General features: G+C 43.3%; 1 protein-coding gene across 8 annotated transcripts in view; it reads right to left on the reverse strand.

Moving 5' to 3' along the window:
- Positions 1-18,582, reverse strand: part of LOC124615342 (hepatocyte nuclear factor 4-gamma) — a 695,490-nt gene that overhangs the window by 57,078 nt on the left and 619,830 nt on the right. The window contains exon 1 of one of the 8 annotated variants that reach the window (XM_047143148.1): positions 15,230-15,286. The exons of the other annotated variants lie outside the window; for them this stretch is intronic. Coding sequence (XP_046999104.1) covers positions 15,230-15,248 — 19 coding nt within the window. The 5' untranslated portion in view covers positions 15,249-15,286. Of the gene's footprint in view, positions 1-15,229; positions 15,287-18,582 lie in introns of those variants that run through there. 8 annotated transcript variants of the gene reach the window in all.

The raw sequence follows: 18,582 nt of genomic DNA on the forward strand, positions 1-18,582 counted from the left end.
GTCGATTGAAATTACTAATGGTATAATTTATGTGAAAGTATAATGAAAATGGCCCGCCTGCCTAGCTGCGCGGTCTAACGCGCTGCTTCCCGAGAGGGAAGGCGTGCCGATCCCCGACACGAATCCGCGGTTTTCCATCTGCCTCGGCGAATGCGGGCTGGTTCCGTGTGTGTGTGTGTGTGTGTGTGTGTGTGTGTGTGTGTGTGTGTGTGTGTGTGTGTGTGTGTGTGGGGGGGGGGGGGGGGGGGGGGGGGCGACAGATTTACACAGAAAGTAGTAGTAGGAACATTGGGAGGTAGTAGTACACAGGTAACAAATATTAGACATCTGTCGTCCACTGTAACACTGTAAACTAGACAGTTTTACCAGCTCCCTGCAAGAGTCCACCACAACAGATAATTTTATCTACAAACTATTTGATTAATTCTCCGCCAGTAAAATGAAGGCTTATATCTAATCCACCTACGGCAAGAGAAGTAATAATCCGATAACGGGAAGATTGACAAATGTGATACGATAAAGATTTTTTTTTTTGTAGTCAGACCGCAAGAAGAGAGATGCACAGCCCATGCAAAGAATACCAAGTCAGTCAATAAAATGCTGGAACAAACATTTCCAGTCTCCCTATTACGACGGAAAGGACCAAGTAAAGTTATTTTGCCATCCAGTTTCTCGGCCTCGCACATAGATGGTTGTCCACATCTTCGAGATATATATATATATATATATTTTATTACGTTGGTACGTGAAATGTCCTGGCAGAGTGGAACTGTGCACCTGGGCAGGACTAATTAAACCTTGCCTTTCGCGGGCTGTACTCTGCGCCACTCTGATATCCCAGCACGATTCACGACTCGCCCTCAGAGCTTCAAATTCTACCAGTGCTTCTCTCCTACTGCCCAAATTTGGCAGACGCTCTCCCAAATACACTAATCACAAGTATACTGACACCCCTACGTAATGCGGTATTGACCACTAGATGCCACGAGACGCAGACACGGAACTGTGCAAGGAGGTTGGGATCACTGTGTTGTCAGTTGCGACGCATTGACAGCAGGACGGACCACTCAGGCGAGCTCAGTGACTTCGGACGCGGATTTGCGATTGGATATCACCTAAATGAGAAATCCATCAGGGACGTGACAGTCCTTCTGAAGTTTCACGGGGCAATTGTTGGTGTGACTGATGGGGGAATACGAAGGAGCAATAGCAAGCAGCTAAACCAAGGCCAGGCAGACCTCATGTGATGACGAACAGGCACCGTCGATCATTGCGGAGGTGGTGGTGGTGGTTAGTGTTTAACGTCCCGTCGACAACGAGGTCATTAGAGACGGAGCGCAAGCTCGGGTTAGGGAAGGATTGGGAAGGAAATCGGCCGTGCCCTTTCAAAGGAACCATCCCGGCATTTGCCTGAAACGATTTAGGGAAATCACGGAAAACCTAAATCAGGATGGCCGGAGACGGGATTGAACCGTCGTCCTCCCGAATGCGAGTCCAGTGTGCTAACCACTGCGCCACCTCGCTCGGTGATCATTGCGGAGGGTGGTTGTAAAAAGATCGTATGAAATCAATGGAAGAAGCCAATCGTGAGTTCGGAAGTGCTACCTGCAACCCAGATAGCACAATGACAGTACTATGGAGTTAAAAAGAATAGGGTACAAGAATCGAGCACCTGGTCATAAGGCACACATTTCTGTAGCTACTGCTAGGTTAAAATTACCTGCCGTCACGATTAGTGCCAACAGTGAAACAGGGAGCCGGTGGCGTTATAGTATGGGGGTGTTTTTCCACGGTTAACATGTCAACTTACTGAGTTTATGAAGACGCTAAATACGAAAGGATACGAACACATTTTGCAGCACTGTGTACTGCGTTCAGTAGAAGAAAAGTTCGGAAACGACGACTGTATATATCAGAGTGACATTGTATACTGTCGAAGCAGCACCTGCGAGGCAATGGTGTATACGCAGGACCATTCCTGCCTGCTATGGTCTGGTCTACTCAGAGTCCCGAGCTGAACTCAATGGAACCATTTTGGGATGAATTATAAATTAGATTTCGCTCTGGACCTCAGATGTCGGACCGTCACTACCTTTTCTCATTTCGGCTCTTGAAGAAGAATAGGTTGCCATTCCTCCGTAGACATTCATTCATGCACCTCACTGAAAATATCCCCAGCAGAGATGAAGACGTTCGAGGCGAAGAGTATACACATCCTATATTAATGTCCAGTAATATGGATGTTCGGAAACTATTGATCAGGCAGTGTATCTTCCTGTTCTAGCACTCCTGGAAGAAACGATAGCTGCAGTTGCTGGCGAAACGGAAGAATCCCGGTAGAGTCCCAACATTTCAATACACAGAATTTCAATACTGCGGGCACCCCTCTGCAGAGTCAAGATTTATTCTGGATATTAGTACGTGTTGAGCGATAACGTAAATCAAGTGACGGTTTCACCTGGGAAATAGAATTGTATGTAGGACTTTATGTAGTATCGTGTGCCGATCTAGTATTTGAATACCTTGCCATCAAGAAGGTCTTTGTTGTTTACGTTTTGTAGTCTACGGGAACGCAAAGTTAGTGAAAGATTATATGAATCTACTCCATTTCCAACAGTTACGAAATGGTCTAATGAACGAGAAGGAGTCATACTTCTCTTTAACTCGCAGATCAAAACATCGCAGAAGTGAACGACTAGGTATGAGTTGACTGGCGACTAAAAGTGTATCAAGTAGGTCACGTCATACGCATGTAATAAGAAAGCAGAGTATACTGTACATAAAGATTTATCTGTGAGCAAGCACTGTGCAATATGGGGACAATACCTGGTCAGTTTTAAAATAGATTTAATTGATTTCGTATGTGGATAAGATACTGTGGATAAGTACCACTTTTGTACAACAGGAAATGTAAATGTACAGGTGCCTTAAGAAAAATGCCGACAGACTTTAGGGGCAGTTTCCTTACACAGAAATAAATAAAAAAATGGTAAGTAAACAAGGGTTCTGAAAAGTGTACCTTACGAGCTAGAGCACTTTTTCTTCTTCGCTAGTGTGAAACACCTCTTCTACTGAAGTGCTCATGGTTCTTAAGGTATTTGTTTTACAGCCCATGCTTACTACACTTTTTCTTGTTTTGGTCCATGCTACCTCCTCCCACAATACGAAAACAAAGAGCTTGCAGTAGAAGACGAGCTGGTGCTCAAATTTCTTAAGGTATGCGCTTTGGAGCCCTTATTTACTAGTTTATTTTGTCTTGTTTTGGTGTAAGGAATCAATCGCGTAAGTTTATCGGTGTTCTTGTGGGACACCCTGTACTTTCATGTGGCAGGAAGCTTATGGGTCAGCACATTTTCGGATGCAAAAAGAAATTTATTTGATCGTTTATCATCCAAAATGTGAAGCAACAACTGGTGAAACATATCCAAGTCTTGTGAAGCAGCTGGTGAAAAAATAAAAGATTAATAAATAAATAGTCCAGTAAAGTCTCGGATTATAAAAACATTCTCCACTGTCACGAGAATTTAATGTACTTCGTTAACGATGGAACAGAGGGATCTGAAGTAAAACTTTTTCGATAATTCACTTGTTTTCCAACTATTAATATGTAAGATATCGATGGCCTGGACGACGCTTGGAGTCCAATGTGAAGATTCTGGCAGTTAAAGAGGCGCATGTTTCAGATCTTAAAGAATTGCACTCCGCAATTTTTTTCTTTTTTACGGAAAACGTTGAAAGATGTGTTGTTGACGTCATTACTGTCAATTCCAAGAAATTTTCTCCTCATCCGTTAGGATAATCATTACACATATGCGTTTCCTGACCTGAAGTTACCTTTGTATTTCGCCTGATATTTCAACGCCATCTACGGGAGCACTGCAGTCCTTATGGCTTACACTAAGAATTCTTTTTATTTTCTTTTACGGACATAAATGTTTACTACAGAAAAAAATTCGGAATTTTTCACAGCAAACTAATACGCACTGTAAGGTGACATTAGCAATATCTGTGCAAATTTCTAAAAATACAATCACCATGACACAGCAAGTTTGCTTTGAGAATGCTTTCTCACGATGAGCGTGCAGCAAGGCGCGGGTTTTGCCAAGTCACGACCACTGTGCGCATTTCCACGACGGCAAGTGGAAAACCGGTCAGACGGGCGTACGGGTAGGTGGCGCGCGCGTCCTTCGTTGGAACTTCGTGAACGAGAGGGGCCGTGAGCTAGCCGAACCTCGCCACGCGACTACCTCACCTAGATAAGTTAAGAACGCCTCTTGTTAAGATCCATTATTTTGTCAAATAATTAGCGCCAATAGTCGAGGTTGAAATCTGAGGATCCATTAGCTGACAGTCAGTTTGGATTTAGGAAATGCAAAGGCACGAGCGAGGTCGTTCTGAGGTAAAGAAAAATCAAGACATTCTTACGGTTTATCCTCCCCCCCCCTCCCTCCCCCCCCCCCTCTCTCTCTCTCTCTCTCTCTCTCTCTCTCTCTCTCTCTCTCTCTCTGTGTGTGTGTGTGTGTGTGTGTGTGTGTGTGTGTGTGTGTGTGTGTGTGTGTGTGTGTGAGATACATACATATCCCCTCCTCCCCCTTTCCCCTCTCTCCATCTCCTCCTCCTGCGCTTCCTTTCTGTCCATATCCTCTTCCGTGCTCTCTCTAAGCTTAAGCTTTTTTATTGTTATTGCAAACTAAACACTAATTGGGAATTTTATGGCATAAAACGAATGGGTAAATCGACTGGAATCGTTGGTATACGGGGTGTGAGAGATCCCTCCCAGCTATTGGACCTGTGAGGAAAATAGCTTCAATGATAGTGATCCCCATAGTTTGAATCTGCGAACGGGTGGGATTAACAAGTTCGGAAGAACCAGATTGCACCCTAGTATTCTAATCATTAGCCGAAAAGCCACAAATACGATGTTCCTGTTTTCAATTAAAACCGAACAACACGAAGAAAACGAAAAACAACACACTGTGTCCAATATTTGTTTAAAATTATATGTAAGGAGAAAAAATACGAATATTGGAAACCTATGAGTCTTACGGTTTAAATACACTGCTATCGTAGTTAAAACTCACTGCGAGAAAGAAAACGTAACTGCAAGTTTTCACAGCACAGCATTTTCTTTCTCTCAGTCGTTTTTAACAGAAAACCTGTAGTTCATTGTTTATAAAACTATTTATTGTCCAAGTACGTCCAAATGTCTATCAGAAAATTGTGTAAAAATCACAAGTAAATCAGTCAAGAACTTTTCGAGGTATTTGGGAACAACATAAATCACCGACCTACAATGTTATAATGGAAATGAGCGTTTGGCGTCATTGGCCGGGAGGCCCCTCACGGGGCAGGTCTGGCCGCCTTGGTGCAGGTCTTATTACATTCGACGCCACATTGGGCGACCTGCTCGCCCGTAGGACGGCAATCCGTCACGCTGACCACTCAGCTATCGGGGCGGACATATTATAATATAGGTGTATGAATTCAAGAACAAAGAAGCAAAAATTAGAATGGAAAGGCAAGAATGAAGTGCTCGGATTATATAGGGTGTACGACAGAGACGTAGTCTTCCGCCGTACTCTTCAACCTATGCGTCGAAGAAGCAAACGTTCAAGCGTGGGATTAAAATTCGGGGTGAAAATATATCAGTAAGTTTTGTTGGTGGCATTGTTATCCTCAGCAAAAGTGAAGAAGAACTGCAGGACCTGTGGAATAGAATGAACACACTACTGAGCACACACTAAGGATTGAGACTGAACCGAAGGAAGACAAAGGTATTGGGTAGCGGAGATGAGGTTAGCCGTAAACGTAACATCGAAATTGGGGCCCATGAAATAGACGAAGTGAAGGAATTCTGCCATCCTAGTTACGTATGACGAATGAAGCGAGGAAGTGATATGCAGACTGTCAGAGACAAAGAGGGCATTCCTGGCCAAAACAAGTCTACTGCTATCAAACATGGATCTTTAATTTGAGAAGAGTGGAATACTGTGCGGAAGTGATTCACGGACTTTGGGCAACCGGAAGAAGAGAATTGAAGGGTTTGAAATGTATTGCTATAAATGTTGAAAATTAGGACCGATAAGAGGCGGCTCTCTGCAGAATCAGCGAGGGACGAAGGGACAGGATGACAGCTGATGTGTTAAGACAGGAAGGAGTACTTGAGGGAGCTCTAGAGGGTAAAAACTGTAGCCGAAGGTAGTATTATACTATATCCTACAAATAATTGAGGATGTTGGGTGTAAGTGCTACTCTGGGAGGAATGTGTGGCGAGCCGCATCGGACCAGCAGAAGAGTGATGACCAAGCAGAAAAAGGAAAACAATCAAAGACGCGAAGGATCCTTTGTATGGTAACATAACCCATAGTACGTAGCTGGAATGCTTGCGGTGGATTAATTTTTTTTTTTTCTCTCAGAATTTGGTGAGGCAAGTTAAGAAATGTTGATGGCAAACAATTTCTGGTAAGACAACTCTGAAGGCATCTGATTTCAGCCGTTAAAACAGCATCTTACCAAGAAGGTTAACTTACTAAGCACAGATACTCTGTTTCCATCTATTTCGTTTACTGGTGATGACAATAATAACTCGACATTTGAAGCTTACAAAAGATCCGATTTCTGGCATGTTTTCAGCTATCAAAACAGAGGACTCTGAAGCGCCAGTCACACTCTCTTATTATCCATCACACAGGTGAAAATCATCTCTTTTGCAGAGCGACAAACTATAACTGTCCACTGGACTAGGCAGTGCATTCGGAACTTAACTTGCAATATGGAGGTGCTACCCCAAGTAACATGAAAGAGCTTCTGCGAAGTTCCAAAGGAACGGGGAAGGATATAATGAAAATTGGAGCGTCAAGTCAGTCGTTCGGACATGCTCAGGTGGGGTGACTACCAGTGCTGAGGTCGTGAAAGACACGTATCTCTGTTGGAGTACAGGTATGGCACACAATTTTAACTTGCCACACACAACCGAAAGTTACCCTGTTGTCACTTTTCATATTGCAGTTAGTGTGGTATCACGTATCGATACCACACCACGGGCGTCATAGCAAGTTTCCATCTAACATTGCTAGTGGTTGCTTGGAATCCGGCGGACCCAATGAAGCACGACTGCTGAGCCACACCTCCAGAGTCTCTATACCATGAGCGCCCTCTGCTGCCGCGGTAGAGGACGTCCTGCGACAGCTGTTCAGCCACTCGCACTCGGACCCACATCGCTATGCGATGCTACACAGAAGCCATCTAGTCACGGCTCCACTACCATAGTTCGTGCTTAGTACAGCAAGACCCTTCCTTGATACTGATGAGCTGGGCTCTGTTTCTTTATGCAGTATTTGTATCGAGTATTCATTCACTTGGAGAACTCTAAGTTAAGTAAACCTATCTATTTTGATATCATGTTTATTAATCATTCCAACGATGACAGTTGTCACACCAGTCTATAGCCCACTTCTCCTTACTGTTGTGTATGAAGTCGTACATAACCACTGGAAATAGGTGTGGAAACTTTTAGCGGTTTTATCTATACCACGTTAACAGCACGACTGTAGTGAAAAATATTCTGTCCTGTTCAGTATGATGAGAGGCGATAGCACAAGGTACAATTAGGAACTCTTACGAAACTTCGACCATCTACCGTGCACACACTCAGTGAAAACACACACATGCAAATTGTCTTCTTAACAACCGCGGATGTGAGTAAATATTTTCTAAACAAGAGGCATTCTTATTTATCACCATAAAACATCTATAAAGAGAACAAAGGGCTTCATTTCTAAAAGCACGTACACGTCGCTAGTGAGAGATCGGTACGCTTGCGACAGCATGCACCAGTGAAACTTTTTTTGCTACAGACGAGCTCTCTCAATTCCGCGCTGGGGCCGAACGCTGGTACCTGTGCTGAGAGACTGCGTTCTGGCCGATATGAAATATTTATCATCCGATTTTTCGACAACTATTGTGTGGGGGGGGGGGGGGAGGGGGGGGGGGAGGGGGGGGGGAGGGAATGGTTCAAATGGCTCTAAGCACTATGGGATTTAACATCTGAGGCCATCAGTCCCCTAGAACTTAGGACTACTTAAACCTAACTAACCTAAGTACACACATCCATGCTCGAGGCTGGATTCGAACCTGCGACCGTAGCAGCCTCGTGGTTCCGGACTGAAGCGCCTAGAACTGCTCGACCACAGCGGCCGGCATCTGGAGGAAAAATTTTCATTTTTGCAGATCATACAGTCTGATACGTTCAGTCAATAAAAAAAAACAATTTCTTTTCGCTGTCCGTCATACTTACTGCGCTGCATCAAATTAAGTAAAACACTGCACGAAATTTCAAAGAATTCGAAGAAGTAAAAACGCATTGCGTAAACTTTACGTATGGTTGATTTTAACTCATACCCTGCATTGAATGAGATGTCGATGAGATATCGAAATTTTATTTAAAACTGACGGCAGAAGAGTATCTTATTTCTTTCTCGAGTTATTGGGTTTTACCGTATATCCGAAGGGAGGTCGCGCGCGACGCGCTCATTCATGTCCTTGCAAATCGCGAATTATGTGATCCTAACAATCATCAAATCTCAAACAGTTCAAGATATCGAAACGAGGTTTTCTGAAAATGACAAAAAGCAGTAAGACATATACGTTGTATGCATGAATACTCGAAACTCGAGTTATGGAAGTAATTCCTCCGCAGTAGTGAGAGAGGACGGCGCCTCAGGATGCATTCAGACGTCCATAACACTGTAGAAAACCCAAACGGCGAACGTATACAAGTCTGCATCTCCTGTGTATACAGACCTACAGCTGCTGAAGGGTTAATGCGTTCCAAAACGCCGTGCATAAAAACGGGATTTGTCCGCGGCTCATACCTCGGAATCTATTGGTGACGGAAAGATATGATTAAGTGTTTTGGATAGCCCTTCGGCTAGGGGCCATTTGTATACCCAATACAACGATAGTATTACCGTACCCATATTATATCACAGTGTCGAAGTTTGAATATTACACACTTCCTCCAACTCAGGAAAAAGCAACAAATCGGTTCGTTCGTTTTGCGTTCTATGTAGTCTACGTTGCGCCTTAAAGATCTTACGAAGGCAACATATAGTACATGTGCGGTTTCTGACAAAACCCGAAAAACATGGTTTTCGGGTACCAAAACCGAGCCGTGGATTTAAAGACAGGTATGCACAGCAGATGGCTGAAATTTTTACGACATATTCTAAAACCCCGAACTCGAAAAAAATCTTTAAAACTTCCTTGACATCTTTATCCGTTTTTCAGTTTCTGAGGTTCACAGTTACCCTACTTCTACACGCGAAATATGCGCGTAAAATCCTGTTACAAACGAAAATGTAGTTTGTAACGTGACGTATCACGGAGAAGTAATATACTGTAAAGTTTCTCCATCATCTTCAGAAGATTTCTGGGAACGCCATGTAGTACTGATGCACATGCAAAATTTTTGTGCACGTAAGATCCGGTTTGAGGGGTAAATAGTCTTGCGTCATTTCAATTTACATAAGTAAACTGCCAAAATTTTACTGACCCATAAAGTTCTTTTCGTATGGGTGACATGTCCTGCTGCGCCGGGAAAAACGAGTGAACCAGTGAAAATGTTCCTAACGTGGCGCAAAAACGGAGAATATGCTTCTATTTAAAAAGATTGACTGGAAAATGGGGTAACAGCTGCCTTATTGTATCTGCCTCAGCACCTTTAAAAATTTTCCCAAAAATGTTGTCATGCGAACATATCCGCGATTGTCATGTTGAGAGAGAAGGAGCCAATGGCAGTAGCAAAATAATGGAAGATATAAGACAGCGGCTGTGGGATAGAAAAAAACAAAGGACACATTGGTAGTGTGGGGCATAGTGTCAGTGGAACATAATTGATAATGACGTAATTGTGTTACGAAAAGAATGAAGGAGACAATGCCAGTGGGAGAGGAATAAAGATAAGGAGAAAGTGGAAGTTGATGAGAGCTAGTGATGTTGAGAGTGTCTGGCAACGATAAATAGGAAGAGGAAGAGAGAGATAGTGACAGAAGCAGTGGGATTGAATGAGTGAATGAATAAGTAGTATGCGAGAGCAAGAGGGAGACACTGACAGTGAGAGGAGACATACCAGTACGACAGAACGAAAGGTACTGTGGCTGTTACACAGGCGACAATGGCAGACACAGAGAGGTGATGACAATCAGTGAGACAACGGGCAAGTGGGAAATGAGTTACAGTTAGGGGAGTTCGTGGGAGTGAGAGGTGAATTGCATATTGAAAAGAGTCTTGGAACTAGCCAAGGTCACGCTTTCGCCGGCCGTGAACACACTCTGGGAGCGCCAACTGCTTCCGTGAGCTGCGGAGAAAGCCAGCGATACATGGCGTCGACACACACACACACACACACACACACACACACAAACACACAAACACACACACACAAACACACACACACACACACACACACACACCTGTGTACGATTCCTTCAGCGGCTATAAGTAGCAGGTGTGGAGGAGACAAGAACGTGATAATATCATCAATTTTCTAAAAACGTTTCATTTTTAAAAAGGACGAAGCCCAAACCAAGTTCTTTCAACTTCTAAATGATCATTTTCACAACATTCAGAGCATATGTAGACGCTGATAACACAGTAAAGCGAAGACCTAGTCTCAGACTGGGAGACCCCAGTGGAAGTGGGGCTGCTGATTACCGTGCAGTCAACGTCGTGGCCACAAGAGCTGGAGCACGAACTTATGTGGACGAGGATAGATCAATAAATAGTCTTGAACTTTTCCTGTACTGATTATTTGGAAACTAAGGAAAAAATTAAGCAGGAGATAGCTGGACATGGATTTGTGGATCTGAGCCCCTCTCCCCACGATCCGAGGCTAAGCTTTTATATACTGTGTAAAGTAATTCGGTTGAGATCCCCATGTTAAGATTCAACTGCCCTAATAGAGAAGTTCCACTGACACTTCTCCATGCAATGTCTAATGATTAAGTCTATCTACTAAAGGTTTTAGGTAGAGTGCAGAGGATGCAAACTGTCTCTGGCTCCTCATCCACCATTCTGAATTAGGGAGCTATGAAGCCGCCATTATGCGAGTAGGCACAATAGAGAGATTAGCGGTTTAATCTATGACTTCGGCACACCGTTTTCACATCCAGAGTGGTACAGCACGACCTCTGCTATCCTTTCAGGATATATTCTGGTAGTGGAACTTCCTTCCTTTTCAATGATGACCAACCAGTTACATCTGGGCCGTGCGTCAATGCGCAAATATACATAAGCGACACCTAACAACAAGGTGTGTATGGCAATAACAAAACAGTGGTCGACTGTGAGATACCTCGAATAGAGTGCTGTATTGTGTGGATACATTTCACAACGTGGAGTGCGATTCAAATAGTAAACTGGTTTCCTCGCCAACATAAGTGTTTCCATCGGTGAAATGCTGCGCCCCCTTCACGTGTGCTCAGATAAGCGAATGCTCCACTGGCTAGTTTTCATACTTTATTGTGATGAAAATTTTTTGTGTATTTGCTCGTAATTAACCACATCTTTATTTACAAGTTTTTTATTCTTATACACGTATTTCAGTACGAGTTTTGAACTTAATCTCATCATCTGGTGATTGATTATAGGTATGTGTGTCATCGAGCATAAATACACGTTTAAAATAAATCCTCTCTTGCTCCTGCTGTCAAACATCACTTTACACATGCTAGACGTATTGGTGGTCTAGTGGTAAAGCAATCCTGTCAACCAAAAGGTCACGTGATAGGATACCAGCAATTTTTACTCTACCTATACTCTAGCCTTCACCTCTCAATAACGTGAAGACATGCCAGGAAAGGCACGTGGTTTGAGTTCCGCGTTAAACTGTAGGTCACTTTTCTCCTGCAGGATTACTGGGATACTTTCGGGCCATGCAGGCTGTCGAAGTGGCGTCTAATTGAAAGAATCGCACGAGGCCAGTTATGCCATACAACTATTGCTTTATTGCGCCTGTCACGAAAGTTGTTCATCACACCACAGGAGGAATTTAGAGGAAATAGCTGTGGTATGGCTTCCTCTGATTACTCAACTGATCCACGATGACGCGCCTAACCTGGCGACAGAGTACAAATATAGATCAGTTGGACAAGTAGGCTATCAATGTCATAAAAGACGTGACTCTCGAAAACTTCTCTCATAACAATGAACCAGATACCGCATGCTCAAGAACATAGCGGTAGAACGGCATCGAATGCAGAAAAGTCGTCTCCACACCTTCCTTATCGAAATGAGTACACCTCTCCCCACGGACTGCAGATGAGTACAAAACGCACGACGTTGTCCTGGGCGATTTTTCTGCTGGCAATATTTTCGACGGTGTGTGTGAGTCACTGGCTAGAGACAATAAGTTCCGGAAGTGGGTACTGACGGTGAGTCATGCAGACAGCGGCTAGTATCTGCTCTCACGATGATAAGGCGCACAGCCCGCGGACAGATACGTCTACGGAAAGCTGACAGCTGTACCACTATTCTCCTCTACACATCAGAAAAAAAAAAAAAATCAGAACATTGGAAATGTAGATGCATGACACGCGACGGCGAAAAATGTTCCCACTATAAATCTTCTATACCTGGACACATGAAGGGATTTTCTCTGCCTCGTGATGACTGGGTGTTGTGTGATGTCCTTAGGTTAGTTAGGTTTACGTAGTTCTAAGTTCTAGGGGACTGATGACCATAGATGTTAAGTCCCATAGTGCTCAGAACCATTTGAACCATATTTGGACACATGATCTCTCAGAATCACATTCACAGATTCTCGTCTATGCACCTCACCAGAGCTTCACATCTCTCTGCAAATCGCCCACATTGTGGTATTCGGTATCACTTTCTTGCTTTATTTTGTGGTCGACGAACATTCATCAGAAACAATGATTTTCTCCAATTCCCTAAGAAATCGTGACATTGCTGTTCGCGCTCTCCCTGTGTTTGAAGAGTCTATCACAGAGCGAGAAGCGTACACATCGATTGCCCACTCACAGTGCTGCTGTTCACAAGAAAACATCGCTGAGTAACCAACAAAAATTCCTGAACGGCGTTGATATCTTCGTTCAGTTTAGAGAATCATAGTTTGCGTTAAATGCGCACGAATTAATGATAAAGTGGAAAAAAATTGAGGAAATGATAATATTCATGCACAACGTAAGTAAGAAGTCTCTCGCCTCAGCTACGTCACAAACATACAGCTGTAGTATTTCACGGCAATGTGAAGGGAAACGAATACACAACGTTAGTAATAGAGATAGCAGATGGAAGAAATGAGTGTGGAAGAATTGCACGTACGATTATCGTGAGACATACTTGAATAATACTGAAGTATACTGGGATATTCGCCGAACTGGCCTGAAGAAATGCGTGAACGAAATTCGTGCACCTATAGCCAGGTTATTCAATACGGCTGCATCACACGTTGCCTGAAAAGTTTGAAAACAGATGCAAAACTGTCTAGTAGATATACACAACCAGTTTTTTTCCGATATTGTACAAAACAATCACATTGTCTCTATGATATATCACACTCAAGTGCCACAAGATGCGGTGAGAAGAGATGGTTCACGGGGATTTGTAGTATCCATATGAGAATATACCGGAAAAAGAAAAAACTAGCGATGCCATGAAACATCCTTCGCTACCACTAATAATCCGCTATAAACCAAACCGTGACAAACCATTTCATGAGACCTTCCTCGATTATTCGAAAGCTATTTTAAGTATCAACACCTTGCGGATATTCTTTTCATTTCAGATTGTGCAACTGATATTTTGCTGTCTCTGGCATATTTGTGGTAAATTAATGTGTTAAGTTCCCTTATTCTCCGACATACACGTAAAAATCAGAAGCCGTTGCTTGGACCTTCATGCCATTTCACCCGTGCTCATTCATGTAGACAGCATCTTCAATTACCTACATACGGTCCTTCAAGTCGTACGACGACAAAAAATGTGCACGTTATCTCCTGCTTCATGACGCTTAACGAATGTATTAGGAAGTAATCGATAGATAGAAAGTGATCGACATCCGTACGTCTTAGATCTTACTCTTTTTTTTCTGGTTTACTGGCACTCAGGTGCTCACATTTACGTGGAACTGCGACTCACTAGGAGTAACATAATAGAAAACTAAGCAATAACCTACACAAACTACTTAGGCTTGTTAACACAAGTGGTTAATACATAATGGGAAACATGCGCATCAGCTTTTTAGGCATGCCGCGTCCCCTTGCCTACTACGTCAAATCGTAACAGAAACGAATCTATGCGATCAGCACCCACATACGAATCTGTGAACATCCTTACATGACGAATGTGATAAGTTGCACGCCGTCGTCGATATAGTCGACAACAGTCTTCCCATGAGGAAAACCATCAACGTCTAACAAAGAACGTGTAATAGATAGAGATAGACTAAGACTCTGATTTGAGAAGGATTACGCTTATTTGTCTTCTGCTTCGTGCCTAGATGTGTTTTACACACAAATGCAAAACCAAATTAAACGAGCAAACTAAAATAAGTAACTTTACTTAGTAATTCAAACGTAAAAGTTGAGAAAATGTTTTGTTTTTTCCCTATTTACTTTCTCAGATTAATGATTCGTTACGATTGATACATAACTTAATTCTTTGGTTTCACATGGCGACAAACTTTTCGTCCGAGTATATTGCCGACATTACTGTAATCTGAAAGAAATACAAATGGCTAAAGTATCAAAGTTCAAGAAAAAGATAATTCATTTTCTACTTCAGTTGTTACTTCAGATAAGATACGTATCAGCCACTTGTTTTTCACTCCTAAATAACAGCAAGCGGCAAATTATCCATATAAAAATATACTGAAAAAGACACAAAAAACACTATTACGTATGCACACCAACAATCGTCAGGCATCTATTTGTTATCAAAATCTTCCGACATACTGCAATTCTATCGAGCTATTCACGTCATCTACTGTTAAGTGTGAAGCACCAAGGATTAAAAATTAACAGCAAAAGGAAAGACAATACTGCCTTGAATCTAAGCAACAGCTTGCTCTGCAGTAACAGAATCGTTGCTACGAGTTAGTTAATAGAAGAACCGTTCCATAGCGAAGGAGCGTTTCTACGTAAACAAACTTGCAACAACACACAAATGTTTTGAAATCGCGAGTCGTGCCGCTCGGAGCTTTCTTTACCTTGCGTGTATAACCCCATCTCCTGCCGATACAATGCTACAGCGCCGACTGACGACGGCTGTGTGGCACGACATACTACCTGTTGCGCGAGCGACGGTGGCGCACTCTTTCGGCCTTACGAGACTCGCGCCACAGCGCCACGTTCCGCGCTCATTATCCGGAGCTTGGACAACGCTAGCTGTCGAGTCTTGTTTCGCGTGACGTTCGACTGACGCGGCAAGGATACGGAATCTGATTCAGTTTAAGTGTCAGAAAGCGTCCGACTCGGCAAAATAATTCTGCATGACAAGCATTTGAAAAATACGTTTGTGAACAGTTCGTGTAAACAAGGCCTAGTCTCGACAGCCTGTAGATCTTGACGACAAACACGTTCACTGGAAATCGGAGAGTCCCAGCTTGAATTTCGCTACATTGAGTGTTTTTTCAGTAGTCGAAGAGCAGACTGCTTTCTTTGTAAAATACCGCTACTTTTTGCACCTGAAATATCTTTCAAATACCATTTATTCAGATTAACCGTAAGGTTGGCCTGTTGAATTTCGATTAATGGCGATGATTAATAACAAATCGATAACAACAGTTTCCAATTTGATCACGACGAGGGCAACACGGAACAACTTACGTCGGAAAACGGTGAAAACAAGAGATAAAAATATGTTAAAGTATTATTTACAATCATTCAAAGTGTCAAGCCAAGTTAGTGCAGTTGTTAATACACTGAAGTCGTATTAGGAAGAAGAGGGGTTCAAATCTCAGTTTGACAATACATGTAAAGATTTTCGGTACTTCCCCTAAATCATTTCAATTTTGTCTTTCTCCACTTACGAGCTTGAGCTTCGTGTCTTCGTCGATGTTTTGGGGCAATCTCTGCCTGACAAACAAGTATATTTAAGGAGTAAATGGTTCAGCATTCAGTCTTTCCTACACCAGATCCTTTACTCTATTGTCCGCAGACTGTGCAGTGCATTCAGTTTTCCAAATATTTACTTGGTAATCTTTAAATGCAGAGGTTAAAAATGCCGCTTCAGTTGTAAATTATTGTCACACGACCGGTTTCGGACTGTTATAAGCCCATCCTCAGGTGTCGTAGCTGTGCTGTGCTCCCCGAGCGCCGCGTGTATCAGGCGCGGTGTGCTGCCTGTGAGCGCAGAACAAGGAGTTTTTGGGTGAGACACATTGTATGGCTTTCGGTGCTGGGGAGTATGGTACAGCGAGGAAAAAAACACACACAGCGCTTGACATTCAGTGTGAAAAGTGACAAACGCTCTGAGCAGCGCTTTTGTCTGAAGTATTTTTGTTGCACGTGTAATGACAAAGATCAGCCTAAAATTGGTCTGAAGAGCCCATAAAATATTTTCTGTCACTCTAATACCGTATTCGGTATTTTCGGACGATTATTTATGGCGTCATTTCGAGGCTTTTACGGGAGTTAAAAGTGAAGTTACGTTCACCTTCGGCGACACTGGCGTTTCATCAGCTGCCTGCTTGATACAGCACACTTGACCAGCTAGTGATGTAGCACTGCTCCCCTCGGGAAATGAGAGTAAACGACAGGGTCGATTTGAAATTTCGCCACGTGTTAAGTTCGTGCAGCGATGAGGCTTCTGCACACTGGAGGGGAATATTCTTCAAACAAGTATTGCAGCCAAAATAAACGTTCAGAAACTCCAATCAATCCCAAACAAATACCTAAGGAGGGTCAAAATAACCTAATAACGCTTCAAGCTTGGTGTTAGAAGGCGTCAAGAGACACTTCGAAAATCTAGCCAATGTGTTTTACGGAGTACGCAGACGATCTACGAATGTGGCTATATATAGATAAAGCCAATACTGTCTGGGGTTTTTTAACGTCATTTATTTTGGCTCGCTGTAGGGAAGCTACACTGTAGCTCTGTTTCCTCCTTTTCACCTGAATTTCCATTTATACCGCGGATTTAAGTAGGAGTGACGTCTTGTTTTGGCGTGCAGACATTGGTTTACTACCTAATTTTACTAAATATAATTTTTATATAGGTTTCCAGTATATCTGATTTGCAAAATCCAACATAAAATATCTAGTGGACGAGTATAATAAAGAACGCAGTGTAACGTATGAAATTTGAGCAAACCCCTAACGTCGTACTAAAGTGGAAAAGCGGACTAGACAAAGGGGCTGAAGGATAAGTTCCAGGACAATAACATTGAAAAGCCTCCTCAAAGAAAGACAGCCGAATATGTACAGCCGGCGTTGCTGCGTTGCTAACTATGGCGGAAGTTTCACGTACTACCGACGCCGATATCTACTGTGAAATACGACAAAAGCTGCTTCCAACTATTCGAAACTGACGGCGGGCAGTGCTGTGATGGAGAATTTGCTTGCTGCGCGACGCCCATCTGTGACCTGCGCTTAGTCAACAGTAACTGTTGGAGTCCTATTTGTCAGCATGCAAGTCCTTGAAAGGACAGGTTTGCAGCAAGACAGGTATCCGCACGGACAGAGAAAGTCTGGATCACCACGTACTGTCAGCACGGTGACCATTTATTGCGACTTCCCTCGATGCGGCAGCAGGGAGGACGCATGCCGGCATTGGCGGCGCTTAACGACAAGCTCTGGGTACAGGAGAGCCACCACGGCGCCTTCTCAGAGGAGTCACGGTTCTGGGTAGAGCATCGCGACGGACGTACACGTGAAGGCTCCGTGGTTGACGAACGTTGCCAGACTGGCGTGACAGTATGCGGTGCCACTGACTGCACAACGCGATCGGCTGTGGTTCGCTTAGGCGGTAATTCGGACTCCAGCATTTATATTTCTGGCTTGTTAAGACCGGTCGCTGTGCCCTATTTTCGAGCTCTTCGCGACGTTACAATTCAAGGTAAGCAAAACGGTTTGGAGACGCAGTGCTGGGATCCGAACAGCCATTACGAAAGTGTAACTTAAATGCTCCAGGAACTGAAACGGGAATCCTTGGAAGACGTAGCTCCGGCGAAACGTGGCTGGGTAAATTTAGAGAAGCTGTTTTCTAAGAAGACTGTCGTGCCGTCATTGTGCTACCAGAATCGTAGAGCCTATCTCACGTAGTGATCATGAGAATAAGACCGGGGCAAGTATAAAAGCAGTCAGTCGCTTTTCCAGTCACTTTTCCCTCGTCTTCTACGCGAAAGGAACGTGGCAGAAAATCAATTATTTCTTAAGCAGGACGACCTTTATTGCACTATCTTTATATGTCGTTACTGACCAGTTTCGACCTGTGGTCATTCTGAAACGTATTTGCGTCAGTGCTATATATGTATCGTATTTAAGAGGTTTTGGGAAAGCCTCTAAGTGTGTCAATCAGAATTTAAATAATGAAAAACTACACCACTTTTTTATGCTTAGC

Source organism: Schistocerca americana, chromosome 5 (genome assembly GCF_021461395.2).
Source record: "Schistocerca americana isolate TAMUIC-IGC-003095 chromosome 5, iqSchAmer2.1, whole genome shotgun sequence".
Lineage (NCBI taxonomy): Eukaryota > Metazoa > Arthropoda > Insecta > Orthoptera > Acrididae > Schistocerca > Schistocerca americana.